The sequence below is a fragment of the Lonchura striata genome, chromosome 3 (assembly GCF_046129695.1).
Source record: "Lonchura striata isolate bLonStr1 chromosome 3, bLonStr1.mat, whole genome shotgun sequence".
Classification (NCBI taxonomy): domain Eukaryota; kingdom Metazoa; phylum Chordata; class Aves; order Passeriformes; family Estrildidae; genus Lonchura; species Lonchura striata.
This window is the reverse complement of record NC_134605.1, coordinates 65,018,367-65,034,158: the sequence shown is the minus strand read 5'-3', so window position 1 is coordinate 65,034,158 and position 15,792 is coordinate 65,018,367. Positions and strand designations below refer to the sequence as shown.

At 36.9% G+C, this 15,792-nt stretch overlaps 1 protein-coding gene across 1 annotated transcript in view; it reads right to left on the bottom strand.

The window, feature by feature from the left end:
• Positions 1–3,415: 3,415 nt before the first annotated feature.
• The window catches only part of MAN1A1 (mannosidase alpha class 1A member 1), a 139,380-nt gene continuing 127,003 nt past the window's right edge, over positions 3,416–15,792 (bottom strand). Inside the window, exons 9-12 of the mRNA XM_021547138.3 lie at positions 13,939–14,158; positions 12,973–13,145; positions 7,510–7,625; positions 3,416–6,863 (exon numbers count right to left, since the gene is read on the bottom strand). Coding sequence (XP_021402813.2) covers positions 6,737–6,863; positions 7,510–7,625; positions 12,973–13,145; positions 13,939–14,158 — 636 coding nt within the window. The 3' untranslated portion in view covers positions 3,416–6,736. The remainder of the gene's footprint in view (positions 6,864–7,509; positions 7,626–12,972; positions 13,146–13,938; positions 14,159–15,792) is intronic.

Sequence of the window (15,792 nt, the reverse complement as noted above, 5' to 3'; positions counted from 1 at the left end):
GTGCAGGGTAATATTTAGGTAATGTTTTTAAAATATTTTATTTCTGGTTGTTGTAAATGTTTTCAGTGACTGATTTCAGTGTATGATTTTCAAAGTCAGTGCCCTTGCAGATGCAGAACAGGCACACTGCAGCTTCCCTCTGTAGCATGTCTGGTCTGTGAGCCCCTGTCCTTGAATGGAAGTGCCATTTTTCAATTCTTGGCCTGTCTGAAGATGATGCTTTTGAAGTGCCCAGCTTGTGATTCATACCCATTATCTCTGATTCCTTCTCCTCCTCCATTCTGAAGTACCCTACTTCATGGATCATCTTGCCTCATGCAGCAGTTCCTGTTTTTAAGTTATGTCACTGTTTCTTTGCCATCTTCCTTTAAACCCAGTGCTTTCAGTGACCCATTTTGCCTTACTCTTTTCACTGCTGATCTCCCTATGCCCTTTTCATGTTTGAATAATTGCCCAGTGACTTAGATTTACCTTACCTCCTGTTGTAAAAATTTTCATGAAGAGAATGTGTCTACATGACTTGCTTTACCTTTACGGCACTACAGAGTAGAAATAGTTATTATTAATAATCCATACCAAAATGGCCTCTTATTTGACAAGTGTACTTCTATTTTAACATATAATATTTATGTCATGCTTGTAAGTAGTTGTCAGCATATTTCATAAAATTAATGGAGTCCCACAAAATGGGAACTTGCTACTGTGTCTGGCTGTAAAGTTTCTGCTGAGAAATGGAAAGAGGCTGCAGGGTTTCGTATGCAAAATATGAAAGCCAAAGATTTGTCTTTGTGTGTATTTGGAAGCTGGTGTTGGAAACAGAGTGATATATGTGATATATTAAAACATCTTAGAATGATAGAGAAAAGAAAGCTTCAAATTTTGTTGAAGCTATTCAAGTTAAGACACGCATACTTTTTCATTAAAGAAGCCAAGCAACAGCTTAATTGAAGCCACTGATTTGTTTTCACTGGGAAAAACAGCTCTGAGTGATAAGATGTAGAGTTTGCTTAGTGAGAATAAATTCATACATGATGTTTATTGTCTAAACCATATTTGAGAAACAGATAATCTGTAGGATATTAAAAGAAAGAAGAGAGAAACACAGCATGCCTGCTGCCTTTTTTCAAGTATTCCTTAGGCTGTATCCACTTGACAAGTCTCCATGTAAAATTCTATAGAATTGTTTTCTCCGAGTGAAAAATTGACTTTGCTAAAATGAACAATTTTGCCACTGAATTAAATGGAGTTGGTTTTCTTGCTGTACAAGTTAGTTTTAGAAAGAAAAAAATGTTCATTGATGCAAGAAATTTCTCCCTATTAGCCCAGTTTTGGTGACACCATGGATATTAAGACGGAAGATTGCCCAAGCAAGATTCAGCAATGACCAGCCAATTAATGCTCTATTGCAAAATGTTCATATACTTCAGTGTGATACTGTTGCCTCCTCATTTTTTGCTTTGGAACAGAAAGAAGTGAGAATTAGATACTGAGAACTATATTACAGTCTATCAAATCCTATGGCAGAAGTGGATAGTTGTAAGTTTTGCTTAGATCTGTAAATATATCTTAGTATAAAACACAAATAGAGTCTGCATGTACTCTCACTTTTTTAGTGAGAAATGTTCAGGTTTTGGATTAAAGTAAGACGTGTTCAATAGTATTTTTTCTAGACAAGATTGTTACAGTACATTAAAAGCACACTGACAATTTTTTAAAATTAACTTTTTTTTTTAAAAGAAGACTTTTTTAACTTGAGGTGCTCAAGACTAATTATAGCTCTGACCTACTTTGATGATGTGAAAGCAACACACAACTGGAATGAAGGCATAAAATATTAATAATGAGAGGGGTCCTTTAAAATGTCAGCACGAGAATGGTAAAAGGTAAACAACCTTCCACAATTTGGCCACAAAGTGTGCACAGAGTTTGGAGAGCATGTGAAAGTTTTAGAGGGGCTTCCAGTGGGAGAGTTTAGTATGGTGAGTTTACAGGGTGAGTGAGAGATGATGCAGACAGAGAAGCAGGTACCTGAGACATGAGGGTCATGAAGGTGCTGGCTTTGGAATAATGCTGAATGCTAAAGCCTGCTGGGCTCTAGCTGGACTCTGCAGGCGTGAGATTTGTTCCATCCACCACTCAGTGTGTGTATGAATGCATAAACCCAGGGGAGAGCAAAACCCTGTGGTTTACCTCTTGCAGTATTCAGAGCAGAACTCTTGAGTCTCAGTGACCATTTCCTGGGTTTGGCAGCTTGCTTTTCAGCGTGTAACTTCTCCTCCTGCATTTGAGATCAACAAGGACAGACTAATCCCAAGATTAAGGCAGATCAGATGAAGGGCTGTTTCCATAGCAGATGCTGCCATGTGAGCACTGAGTTCCTCTCGTGATAGAGTAAGGCCATAGGACAATGCAAATGGAGCAAATCCTGTTTGTCTTGACTAATTATCAACTCATATAGTTCCCTCCCCCCCGCCCCCCTGCACAAAACAAGCCACACCAACCATCCAATTAAGGAGACTGAATTGGCTGAAATTCTAACCCAGGCTTGCATTTACATCTCTTCTGAATCCCAGTCTGCAGGAAAGTTTGCACTGGTTAATGTCTGCCTTGTAGAGTAGCAGTTTGTCTAGCCCTGGGGCCAGCTGCAGCAGGGCACTGTCTGCTGCCTGCCCCAAGGACTTCACTGTGTAGCTGAAACTGCTGCAAAAAATTCTCAGAGCTACCCTCAAAAATGATTTAAGCTAAGTCTAATGAGTAAGTCTTTTGACAGAAATTGATACTACTGAGACTGTTCTGTAAAACCACAGCAGTTTATTTCAGTATTATCTTGGGAGGAGGCTTTCTACTAAACAGAGAAAACAAGGTTATCCAGGAGGTGTAGCTGTTATTTCAATATTTAGATTGGAAATCTTAACGTCCTTCTGAAACAAAATACAGTTACGGTTCCTATGACAACTGTTTCTCTCTCCTCTGGAGCATGGGCTAAGGACAGGATTTCATTACATGGTCATGTAACACTGGGCACTGTGACAGCCTTGTCATCTCTACTGCACTGTTTGCTCCTAAATGGCATTTAGCTTTGCCCACTTGTGTTGTGCAGAGCATGAATTGTAGTGACTGACCTTCACTGTGCTTATTGTCTGCCACCTCACACTTTCCAGCTTCTCTCTTTTCATTAGCAGGTTCATTTTCTACCAAAATACATCTGGTATGCTGTATTTTAATGACAAAAATTCCTAGAAACTTATTTCAGTGGTAGAATTTCTATACACTCGCATTAATTAAGAACAGCAGCTTAACAAGTACACAGAGTACTGACAAAAATTTGTGAGTACAGCAGCTAAACCAGAATGTGCAACAGATTCCTATAGTTACTTCTGAAACACACATAAAAAAGCATAACCAGTTGAACAGATATATTAAAAGACTTTATTCACAATAGAGAAATTTTTTACAAATATAAGTTCTTAAAAATTAAGCATCTTGATCTGTTATGTATTCCATAATTTCAGTTTATATAAAGATGAAAAGACTAAATGGAATATGTACAAATCAAAACCAATTTAAATACATAATAGAAATGGATATGTATGAAGTTACCATAGAAACAGTGAGCCATTGGGCATTGCAAAAATCTGTGTATAACCAACACATATGCAATATTTATCTCACAAACAATCAAAATTTATTTTTTTTTTCCCTGTGAAACAATGTTGGTGCCATTTAAATGGATCTACCTCTTGGGACTCAACATATGTTGATTTAAATGCATTATTATGCTACAAAGAAATGGAAGAAGTGTGGGCAGTGTGTTTATACCAAGATAATGTGTCCATGTCACTGTCTTCTCCCCCCTGCCACCCCCTCCCCCCAACAATAAGCAATTTCTTTTGCTCTTATGAATGACTGGGAACACAAAGTCACCATCACTAGCCACTTCCATGAAGTTAGTTATGAGAATGGGAATTAAAATGCATATTATCTTACTGATCTAATAAGCAGTGGACTGTTTGAAAACGACTGCTCTAACTTTGGTGCTTTGGGGTTATTAAAAAAAAATCTATATATTCTCAGTTTATGAAAAGTTTTTTTTCTTACAGCTGGCAGATCTACATGTTGTACAATCTTCTCGTCTACTTACATTACTTTACAAAAAGTACAGTATAGTGCAGTTTGTACATACAACCTGAATACCAATACCACATCAAATTTGTGCTCTTTCAAATCATCCTAACTCCCATGCTAAGAAAAATTCATATGAAATGTCTGTTTTACAAGGAAACAACCGTGATGCTTATATTTAAGCACATAAGACCCAATGCACATTGAGCTGTGACTGGAACCTTCTTTTGAAACATGGAGAAGACCTGTCTGCTTCTCTAGTCTTCCCTTCAGCTCGCTAAGTACCAGCAACATCACTACAGACAGCTGGGGGAAGTAAACCTTGGTTAAGAAAACCACATAGAAAGTGGCTTAGAAAACAGACTTCTCAAAGACTGTTTCTGTCTGAGTAGTTATTTCACCGAGATGAGGTCTAAAGTAGCACATACATGTGGGGGGCAGTAGCAGCAGGTGACCCAGTAAACGTAACTAAGAAAAAATAATTATTGTTACATGTTAAAAAGAGAGGAAATATTCTGGTTTTATTCCACAGCTATGGTGGTTCAGGGGGTGGGAAAAAAAAATCTTCCTTGTAAATAACATTTATAAAGAAATACAGTGAAGTATAGTCCTCCAATGGTACAAATTCTGGAGAATCAAAAGCAGCAGAATTTCTGCTTTTCAACAGAGGAGAAAGACCTCATCCTGGCTTGGTTGGGTTCAGAAACCTGCTGTGACATGAGAGAATCCATACTTAAAAAAATAGAAAATAATAAAAAAAACAGTGGAGCAAAAAGTTTTGAGCTGCTGTGCCTGGCTCTGTGTAGGCAGGCTTTACCTGCACATCCACTTCTATCCATTCTCTAAGTGCTGGGTGGCCCAGCTCACCAAGGTACCCCAATAACTCCTGTGTGGGAATGCCCAGCTCTGTCAAGCCTGTGCTGGAGCATCAGTGGATCCTTGCCTTGCCCCCTACACCAACACCTTTGGCACCTTGTGTGGCAGCTGCCATCTCCTCTGTCAGCAGGGGAGGCAACAGGCAGCACTGTCTTTACAGACTTGAGGGCAAACTCTATGGGTCAGCTTCCAGCTGTTATATATAAAAGTGTAATTAGTTATTTTTGGCTTCTACATAAGAAAACCTCCACTGCAGACCTGTATCAGCATAGGAAAAATGTACTCTAAAGCCTAAACAAATGTGTTCCCTCAGCTGTGAATCGCAATGCTGGACATGTGAGCTATCTTACTAAATACCATTCAAGAATGGTACTGTTCAGTACCAGATTTGTTTCACTACAGTCCAGTCAATGAATAATGTTCTTTCTCAGAATGGGAAGCCAGGTGTTTCCTACCTGAAATGTATGGAAATCATCCCATCACTAAATGAAAACACTGGTAGACTTAAAAATCATGTAAACCACTTCAAACCACGTAGAAACAGGAATTAATCGTGCCTCATTTCTTTTTCCCTTTGGCGATGCCACAGAGCAAAACAGCTGTTACCTTTCTCAGTAAGTCAGGCCTCTAAGGAATATTTTTTAAGCACATTGCATTTCTGTTACTTAAGACGAGATAGTGTTGTCAGAAAGTTTTAGTTCAATGCAGGATAACTTCCTCTCTGAATGACTTATCTTCTTTTCAGAAGACAGGTTTTCTTCAAGGCATCTGAATGTCTATCTTTATTCATATAGAAAAATCAAATTGCTTTGTGACAATTAACCATCAAGTCTGGTGCAAAAGTAACAGAAAAACAAACTAATTGTACCTGATATAATTCTATGCTTCCAGGAAAATGTAATTGAGTGGTTTTCTTTTTGCCAACCAACCAAATGAAAGCTTAATAGTCCCTTTCTTAATATGAAATGACTACCTTATTTTACTCCATAGTAGCTTGACTAAAGACATAAGAATAACACCACCTAGAAAAGGGAGGAAACAATTTATTCTATTACAATATTCTAATCAAAACCTGAAAAACTAAGGTCTGCTAACTAATGTGCTAAATCCATAGAAACTAGTTTAATCTAACTTCAACTTATACTGCAGTTTCAGAGTTGTGTCTGCATGAGATGAAAATACCCCTGGTAGACTTCATTGACAATGAAATACATCAGATACTCCAGCACGTAATGATAGACCCGCATAAGAAGAGGCTGTCACAGTCACAAGATTTGTCCTGGATGACACACAAAACAAACTAATATAGAACATTAAAAAAAAAAAAAAAAAAAAAAGCTCTTTATACTTAATTCAATATGGCTTTTTGCAACATGGCAAAATATTACAGCTTAAAGCATACATCTCCTCATAGAGGAGAGAAGAATTTTGCAGTCAAATTAAAAGCATAACAGGAAACAAGTAACATGCAGACCTTCTGCTTTTTTTGGTAAAAGTGACACTGCAGCCTAACAGAATCTGGGAAGATACCCTATTTCACTTCTAAGAAGGTATTAATCTGAATTATAGGATTAAGGTTTTATCATAATTAATTGGGTACATTCATAAAAATTTACTGTTAAAGAAAACAGACTGCAAAACACTTGATTAAAAAATTTAACTTAGGAATTTAAAACCAAATCATGTGCCCAAGTCCTGGAAACGTAAGGAATGAAGAAAAGTATAAATTAATCTTCATCTATTTCTGGTTTTCTTCTTTATTTCCATCATCTTTGTGAAGAACAGGGAGAGGATGAGCCTCTGTGTTGAAGACCCAGTGTTCAAATGGAAGAAGATCATCTTCAGAAAACAGCAAATACAGGTACCTGGCAAAGAAAAAAAAACAGGAAATGAGACCACATCACGGAAGTGATTTTCAGGAAAATAGATAATAATTCATAATTAATTTACTTGAGCATTAAAATTCGTGTTGAGATGGCATGACTGATTTTTTCTTGCACTGCAAAAAAAAAAAACCAGAACTGAAGAGATCAAGACAAAACTTTAATCTCATTAAAAATTTAGGAGATGATAATAGATAATGAAAGCTCTTGGTTTTTTCTCTTAACAGACCCTGCAAGCTTTCCAAGGAAGTTGTTTTTTCTTCTTTTACTAAAGTTTTAAAATTAAAAGTATGCAATATCAGCCTGTTCTTTGTCTAGTCAATTTGTTTCATTAGTGCTGGCACATATAATTAGATCCTATCAAAGATAGGAGATGCAATGTCTCAAAATCTACCAAGTACCTTAATCAGAAATAAAGATAATTTGCAGAAATCAGGGAATTTAGTTTATTGACACAGACTGGGAAAAAGAAAAGGCAATTTTGCTTCCTGTCACCTAAGAAAAGCTCTGCTATTTCACTCAAATTTTGTTACGTGAGAGTGTCAAGGGTACTAATGAGAAATACTTATCTGTAACAATGATACACAGAATTACTTCACATTAACGAAAGTCAACTTCCTTAACTTACTTGAGTGTCTCTGAAAGGAAGAAACTTTGCTGCACATCATCATGGCTTTCATGATTACTATAAACATCTCTAATGCCAGAATAGCCACCATCTACTCTGCAGTGTTTTTCCAGTGCCTGGAGCAGGGAAAAGAACACCCAAATCAGTGGGATTAACAAAATTAATAATAGGTCAGTTTTTCTGTTTGACAATAAAACTAGCAAAAAAAACAATTGCCACAATTCTTTTGATAAAGAGATGAAAACTTGGTAAGTGTCTAGAAAGAAAACTCTTTTAAAAAAAGACATAGACATAGTCTAATTTCATATTTAGGAAGAGAAGCAAAATAATAAATGAATAAAAAGTGAATACAAAACAGCTTTCAGAAGGAAAGACGTACGGGTATAAGGATTTAAAGACATGGATTTTCACTTACATTCTTTTTCTTCTTTTTATAGGAGTAACAATAGCCTTTCTCTCCCAGTCTCTCAGCCTTTGGAAATTGTCTTACCTATATCTTTTCTGGTCATGTTTTGGTACTTAAAATGGATTGTGACATAATTGAACACCATACTAAAGATCAGTCTTTTCCTTACCTCCTGCAAATCCCTTCAAAAAAAGGAAAGGCAGGAAAGGCAACTCTCCATTTTTGTGTAAGCTGTATGGCTTCTCTTTGCAATTATTTAATTTTTCAATGGGAAACCACTGATATTGGGTTCTGACTGAATTTCTCTTGTGCAGAAGTCATATTTTTCTTTGCTACCTCTCTGAAAAAGCTTTGTCTGTCACACAGGAGTAGACAGAAAGCCAGGACTTAACACAATATAATTTAGCTGTAACAATAACAATGTGTTTTTCTCTATTTTCCAAACTCTTTATTCAGTTAAAAGGTGTAAAACAGGTGACTGATTCCTATTTCACAATAAAAAGGAGTACATGGGCCACCTAAAAATACAATTTCTTTTCTGCCCACACAAATGTCCTATATTTATGAAGGAGAAAAAAGAGCTGATGAAGAGTATACATAAAAGGCAAAAAATATTTTGGAATTGTAGAAGGTAATTATAGTGACACTAATAAACTTTATTGCTTTTCTTTATCTTAGGTGTTTGCAATAGAAACATGGTACCTATACACCTATATATGAGCCATAACGTCTTTAAATATACTGCTATCCAATACCTTATTTGAATATTGGTTATCTTATCACTACTATATTTAAAAATAAGAATGAATAGGTATTTTTCCTTATAATTTATGTATTTAACAAGGCCACAAGTATTCTTACTCTAGTAATTTTTCTTACTCTCTTTTACAACAACTCTCTGGTATCAGACAGTATAAGGAAGGAGTAGAGAGAATTTAAGATGATTATATTTAAAACAATTCACTATCCAAAACCAAATTGAGAAAATGCTACTTAACCCTAAATAACTTCTTGCAGTGAAAATGACAGTAAGGATTGTGGATGGCTGCATTCACTCAGGGCCACCCTACTGTGAAAAAAGGTGTTTTCTGTGGAGATTTCTCTGAAAGACATTGGAACAACTTTCCGGCAGAAATACCTGGGGCTTTATCCCCTGCAAAGAGAGAGCCAGGAGATAACTGGTCCCTCCCTTTCTGAAGTTACTATAAATATCACTGAAGTGAAACAGGATGTGTAGATTTTATTCAGGGAAAGATGCTGCATTTCAAAACACACAAGCTAAAACGCAAGGCAGATGATGTATCTAAACTAGGCAGAATAAGTATTTTCTGAAGACAGATGGGACTAAGTGTCACTAATAATTACTGAAGTATTCATCACCTTCCCTTGCTCTAAAGACTCTTTAAGATCTGTGTTTTGCTGTGAGTAGATATCCTAAATGTCCTTGATTTTGCTGGAGTCCCTGTAGCTGTGTGCACACATTTGGCTTGCACGTCAGGCTCTCCTTAGTTTTCACTGGAGAGTAAGCTGCCTATTAGATATTTAAAAGGGATTTTTCTTCAGAAGAGATATTTTAAAATATACCAGCCTATTTTTCTTTTCTTATGTGTCTTTAGGTTCTTTAATTTTCCTGGAAACATTTACTAAACGGCAAATATACTTAAGATTAAAGAGGTAATCTCCTCTGGCTGGTATTCCTTCCCTCTTGTCTACTTCAACCTGCAACGAATTCAAAATTCTGCATCTGTGTCTGGATTTTCAATGTCAAACAAAAGATGATGTTTTTCAAGGCACAGCAGAAGCAGAACTTGAAGGATAGGCTACTATGCAAGGAAATATCTGAATTCTAAACAGGGCCAGGTAAAATAAAAGCAAACTGCATTTACCATTTATATGCTCTAACAAACTTGGAGAATTCTTTGAGTTCAGAGGCATCATAAAGGTACCTGGAGGCATTGTTATGAGGTAAACTAAGGGGTTAACTTGCCCTATATATGGGGGAAGTTGGTGGGATCTGCTTGATGCAAATATGAAGCATCTCATCCCTCAAAGCTATTTTCCACCTAACTAAAGGAACAGGACATCCACCTGCAGGATTAGTAGGATAAAAAGGCTCTAGGTTGTCAGCCATTCTGGCAGTGATGGGCTTTTGTGCCCTTTCCTGCAGTTTGAGAGTAGTGATGTTCACAGTGATATGGGCAGTGGTGGGCAGGAAGAAACAATCAAACACATTTTAAATAATTAGTTCTCAGAAAATGAGGATGGCTAGGATCAGTTATGATACAGTAATGGAAAACATCAAGCACAGTGAAAACTGGCTGACAGTCTCAAACTATCATAAAGGGAAAAAAAGGAAGTGATACAAATTTAAAATATGTGCCACATTTATAATGCAGAGGGAGGCTTTCATGAGCTAAGCTGATAAAACCTTTCTGACTCAGTAAGAGTGGATATTGCTAGTGGTCATAACTGCATTTTCTCCAGCTGCTGAAGGACATACAAAATTATCTTGGATTCAAAACAGCAAAGCAAATTCATAAAGAAAAAAACAGAGGGAGCTATAGCATATTTTTAGTCTATAAAGTTAGAGAAAGACTTAAGAGACTTGTCAGAGTTTAGAAGATATGACTCTAAACCAGCCTCCTTTTCTACTACAGGGACACTGGGAAAAAAACCTAATGAATTCTTCTTGTCAGAGAAATGAGTTAAAAGTGGACATGAAACACATGAAGAACAGTTTTTTTTGGACAAAACCCAAATGGTGTGAACGTTCGTTTCTTCTTTTTTCTTGTTTCAATCTCCCTTTGTGCAACAGGTACCGATAATTAAACCAATGACCTTCAGTGGCTGGGTGTTTCCCCGAGTACAGAATGTGTCAGGTACTCTTTGGGGCAACATTAAGGAGCAAGAGGGACAGAATTGATGACATAGTTATGGTAAACTAGCATGCTATGTGCTGTAACAAAAAAATACTGTATTAGGTATAATTGTATGGCTATAAGCAGCAAGAGAGAATAGGAAGAAAAAAAAATTTAAATCTACAACTGACTAAGTTCTGGAAAGCTGTAAGATTTGTTTTTATAAAACACACAACTGCATGTTAGGATGGTGGAAGATGGGCCCTGGGCAGAAAGGGACCAGCTGCATCTCCCCCACACAGGCTGTGTTAGAGCCAGATTGAGAATAACCACAAGAATGTTAAACAAGGGACACTGGGGAGTGAGAAGGATGCAAACAAGGGTACCAACTTGAATGAAACACAAACAAACTGAACCAAATGGGTAAAGAATAATAAAAAGGAAAACATTTCAATTGTTTATAACAATGTTATCAGTGTGGGTAGCAACAATGAGTCAGGAAAAACATCTCCTGGAGAAGGAACAGTTGGCATTGCTGAAGCCTGATGGGATGTCTTCCACAAACAGCCATTGCAACTATGCCAATTATAATCTGCCTGGGAAGATTCCAGTAGTAAAACGTGTGCCTATGGGTGGTGTTAGCAAAGAAGAAAAGTTAAGGGAACAGCCCTCTAAATTAGAGTTTTAAAACCCAAATTGCTTTGGAATTAGTAATTCAGAAGCATATTGTTTCAGGGCCCCCCAGAGCCAATACCTTAGGGAGGCAAATACAATGAATGCCCTAAATAACTGCTCTCTACCTAGCTGAATACAGTGCTCAATGCAAGTATGGAACAAATGTGAATATTGAGGGAAGAAGTTTGAGAGTATAAGCGTACTTAATACCACTATTCTTTTTTGGAAATCAGATTTTGCCTTAAATTTAATTCCTGAAGGATATCTAATTACCAGACTTGAAATAACCCTTTTTTCCACAATACTCAACAGGATTTGCACAACATTTCTGATATGATCAATATCTACACAGTGAATACTGAATACATTTACAGATCTTGGTTGCTGTGGAGGGAGTTGGGTTTATGGGGTCATAACCCAGTAACAGCTCTCTAGCAGGGTCCCTTATGGATGAGAAATTGTAGGACACAAGTCTACATGTTCTACCCTTGGAGTAGAGCAATCTTTTATAACTAGTGGTGTAAACCCCTCCAAGAAGATTGTAATCATACACTTCTAGAAGCAAAAGGTATTGGGTAAACTGACAAACAGGATATTTTTGAAATCCTGGAAAGCAATATCTTTGTACAAGAGAGGTCACTGTGAACAAAATACTGCAGAGTTTTGATTTTTTTTCATTTTTGTTAAGTACACAGAGCCAGAAAAACAATGTTCTTCAGCTTGCTGTATTTCCTATCAGGTATCAGCTAATTTAGCAAGGACAATATTGAACTGCAGAGAAGTGTAATAAGGACCCATACCTGGAGGATGAAACATAGTAAATCTAAAAGGCTCTCAAACCTTTAGAGTAAGAGTGATTAACTGCTGAAATAAGGGAAACAATGGATTTGGCAAGTCCATTTTTTGCAGTGCAGACTAGCTGCCCTTTTGGAAGGCTTGTGCTAGACAAACACAAATAGCTAGGTTCAGCATGACTGCTTGAAGCTCAAAGGCCAGTGGGACAAAAAAAAAATTCAAATCTAGAAGAGATTGCTGCAAGTTAGGAAGTTTTGTCCATATAACTTATGCTTCTCAAAAGTAACATGGTTTTATTTGGTACTATCTAGTCCTTCATCCTGGCCTTTGTCACTTTAATTAAAATCACCTTCATATTATTACTGAAAATACATGTCATAAAACTTATTTCCATATCCAAGGCCCAAATCTGACACATGTATGCACTTTTCATTCATGTGCAGCAACACTCAACATCTTGGACAGTGCATCCAAATGTGACCTCTAATCCTAGAAGTATTTAAGAAGGAGAAATCACAAGGTACGTTTCTATTATACAATATCAGCAGCTTTTGGTTTTGTCAAAATGTCATCTATTTGGCAAATGAATTACTGGAAATCTGAATTGATAGCCCTGATTTAAAATAAATCTTCAGCTTCCAACTGCTGAACAGTGTCCAGGTATCATTCAATAGCTCAGTTAACAATATTACTAGGACTTAAGAACAAAAAAGTCCAATAGAGCATTACCTCAACAGCTTCCCATCCCCACTCCCTGTACTTTGGATCGTGAGTGAGGCGCCACATGTACATGTAGGTCTCTATGACTTCTGGTCGTAGGATGTAGTATTTTTCATTTTGTCTTGTAGCAATGGCTTCAACACCACCATCAAATCTGAAGGCTTCTGGTCCCAGTTTCATTCCTAGCCAATAAAAAAAGCACAGACTAAAATAAAAGCATTAAAAAAGGTTACAAATTATGTAACCAAATCAAACTCCACAATTTACCAAATAAAGCTAGGCTTTTATGGCACAAAGCCAGGTTACCCAAAATGATATAATTTATGAAAGATACTGCAGCTCCTTGTGTTTTTAATATTTTATAAATATTTTGGAGTAGGAGAGAGCTGTTCTTCACCAATGCCTTAAATGGCAGTTACAGTTTGAACATCAGTGCTAACATTTGCATTCTGGAAGACTTCATGTAACTAGCAACAAGTGAAATTTTGCCTAAAAGATGAGGATATTTACTTTTCTATATCAAACTGGAAAATACACTCTGGGACCTAAAATGCTGCCAGGGTTATTTCTTTGTGCAATTCTATTGTTTGCAGAACTATTCTATTGTATCAACAGAACTAAGTATAAAATATTATTTTGTGCATAAAACGTAAGTAATACCTATATTGATGCATAAATGAACACAGTCCCTCTCTTACTTGTATAAGCTGGCATAGTGAAAGAAGCTTGTTAATTCCTGTTATGTAACTGTCATGTCTATTACTACAGCGAGGAGATATGCTTCAGGTACACAGAAATTATTTATAAAACAGAGCAGCCATTTTAAAAGTTACTCTTAAAGCAAGGCAGCATTTGCTCAGAAGGGATGAACACTTCTCAGTGTGCTACAATTTTCATTCAGCTTTATGCAAAACCACCAGTGGCTGCCTTCATGAAGGCACGCCGTGCAGCCAAACTCTGCAATACGGTACTCACGCGTACGGTCATAGGATTCATGGCAAGTCCTGGCAATTTCGGCACCCAGCTCGATGTGATGGCCTGTCTTGTCACTGGGGGCTCCGTCTGCTCCCAGAGCAAACATGCCTCCAGCAAAACAAGTGAGGTGTCCCATTTTGTGTTCCAGCAATCCGCCCTTCCACTCGGCGATGTACGTCAGGCCCCCGCTCGACTTTCGGATGAGGTGGGTCTCTATGGCCTGCAGCAGGACACGATCTCAAACCAAAGGCCCATTTGGTAAAGTGCAAAGGACAAAGCTGTCTTGTATGTTGGCTGGTTTTGCTCTCTATTGCTTTTGCTTATAAAGTGCAATGGATAATAGAAGCCAGCCTAACTTCAAAGTACAGCCAAAGCAAGGCAAATGAACATATATCAGTAACAATGACTAATTTTCCTTCAACTTCAAGCAATTTACAGAGTACGTTTTATAAAAATGTTGGAAACACCTACAAAATACACTTCAAATTTTGAAGTATTTTATTTTTTCCCCCTTTTACATTGAGCAGTTTCAGGTAATTTAGCTTTTAATAGTAATTTAACTTTCAATAGTTATTAAGCCATCACTTCAGCTTCTGTATTTCTCATTTTAATTCTGACTTAAAGGAGGTGGCTATTGATATAATTTAATGTAAATTATATGCAGTCATAAGTCATATTCAAAACACATGGCTCAGTGTGTGCAGTGAATGATGTTAGGCCTCTGAGTCTAGACAGCATTCCCAAAGTCCAATGGGCTTCCCCTCTCAAACTGAAATCCTCCACTTATCTATCAAGAGCAGGGTCTCATGGAGATCTCTGGAAAAAAGCCCTAAGCAGAATAAAAAGACACAAATCTAGTGGGATCTGGAAGTTGATGATGTTAGCAATGTATGGTCACTAATTACAAAATCCAGGAAGGCAACCTGCCATTGTGGGAGGAACAGAATTAAAACAATAGAGGAGATGCAAAAGAGCCCATTAATTAGAAGCCCACAAAGAAAGTAAGATAGTACTCTCAAAAAAAGTAATGGAGAGGAGATAACTCTGTCATACATTCAGCTATCTATTAGTGCTCTGGCTGTTCTGTTGAAATCATAAGATCCAGAAACAGTACTCAACATGCATTATACAGGAGAAAAACCATTAAAAATATTACTACAGACAACTACTAACAAAAAAGCCAAGGTTTTCTAAAGAGAAAGCAGTGATTGTAGTTCTCCCCATTTAAGCATTTGTAAAGGTTGTTTCTATAGGCATGAAAAACCCTCTCTAAATTAGAAGCATAAGCAGAATAATTGCAGATTTTACATACTGTTTTTTTTCTGCCAAGAACATCACATTGAAAACTATACTTTGTTTTTCAGTAATATCAGTGCAAAGCACTTAGTAAGGATGTTTTCTGCCCAGATCCAGAGCCACTATTAGCTCAGAAAATTCCTTTACCCCTTGTTTCCACCTTGATTGCATGCTTTTACTACTAGGTACCTACTGGAAAACATACCTAAATTTTAAACCAGAAGTAAATAATGTAAATTCCTGTGCTTTAAACAAATTCAGCTTTTAAAAAATCCTGCAAAATTTAACCTATAAAAAGAGGAATTAGATGTGAAAGGGGAAAGGTGAGAAAACACACAATAATTTTGCAGGAAATAGCTTTCAGACCTATTTGGGCATTCTAACAACAAGCTACCTACATTTAACCTTTCAGCATGGTATCTTTCCATCTCACCAAAATAACTGTTCTAAAAATAGGCAATAACTCTACTGGTCACTTAGCTGTTGGGTCAGAATTTTATTTAAAAAGTAAGCAACTATAAAAATAGATTGATAACTAAATTTACCTATGTTGCCTTT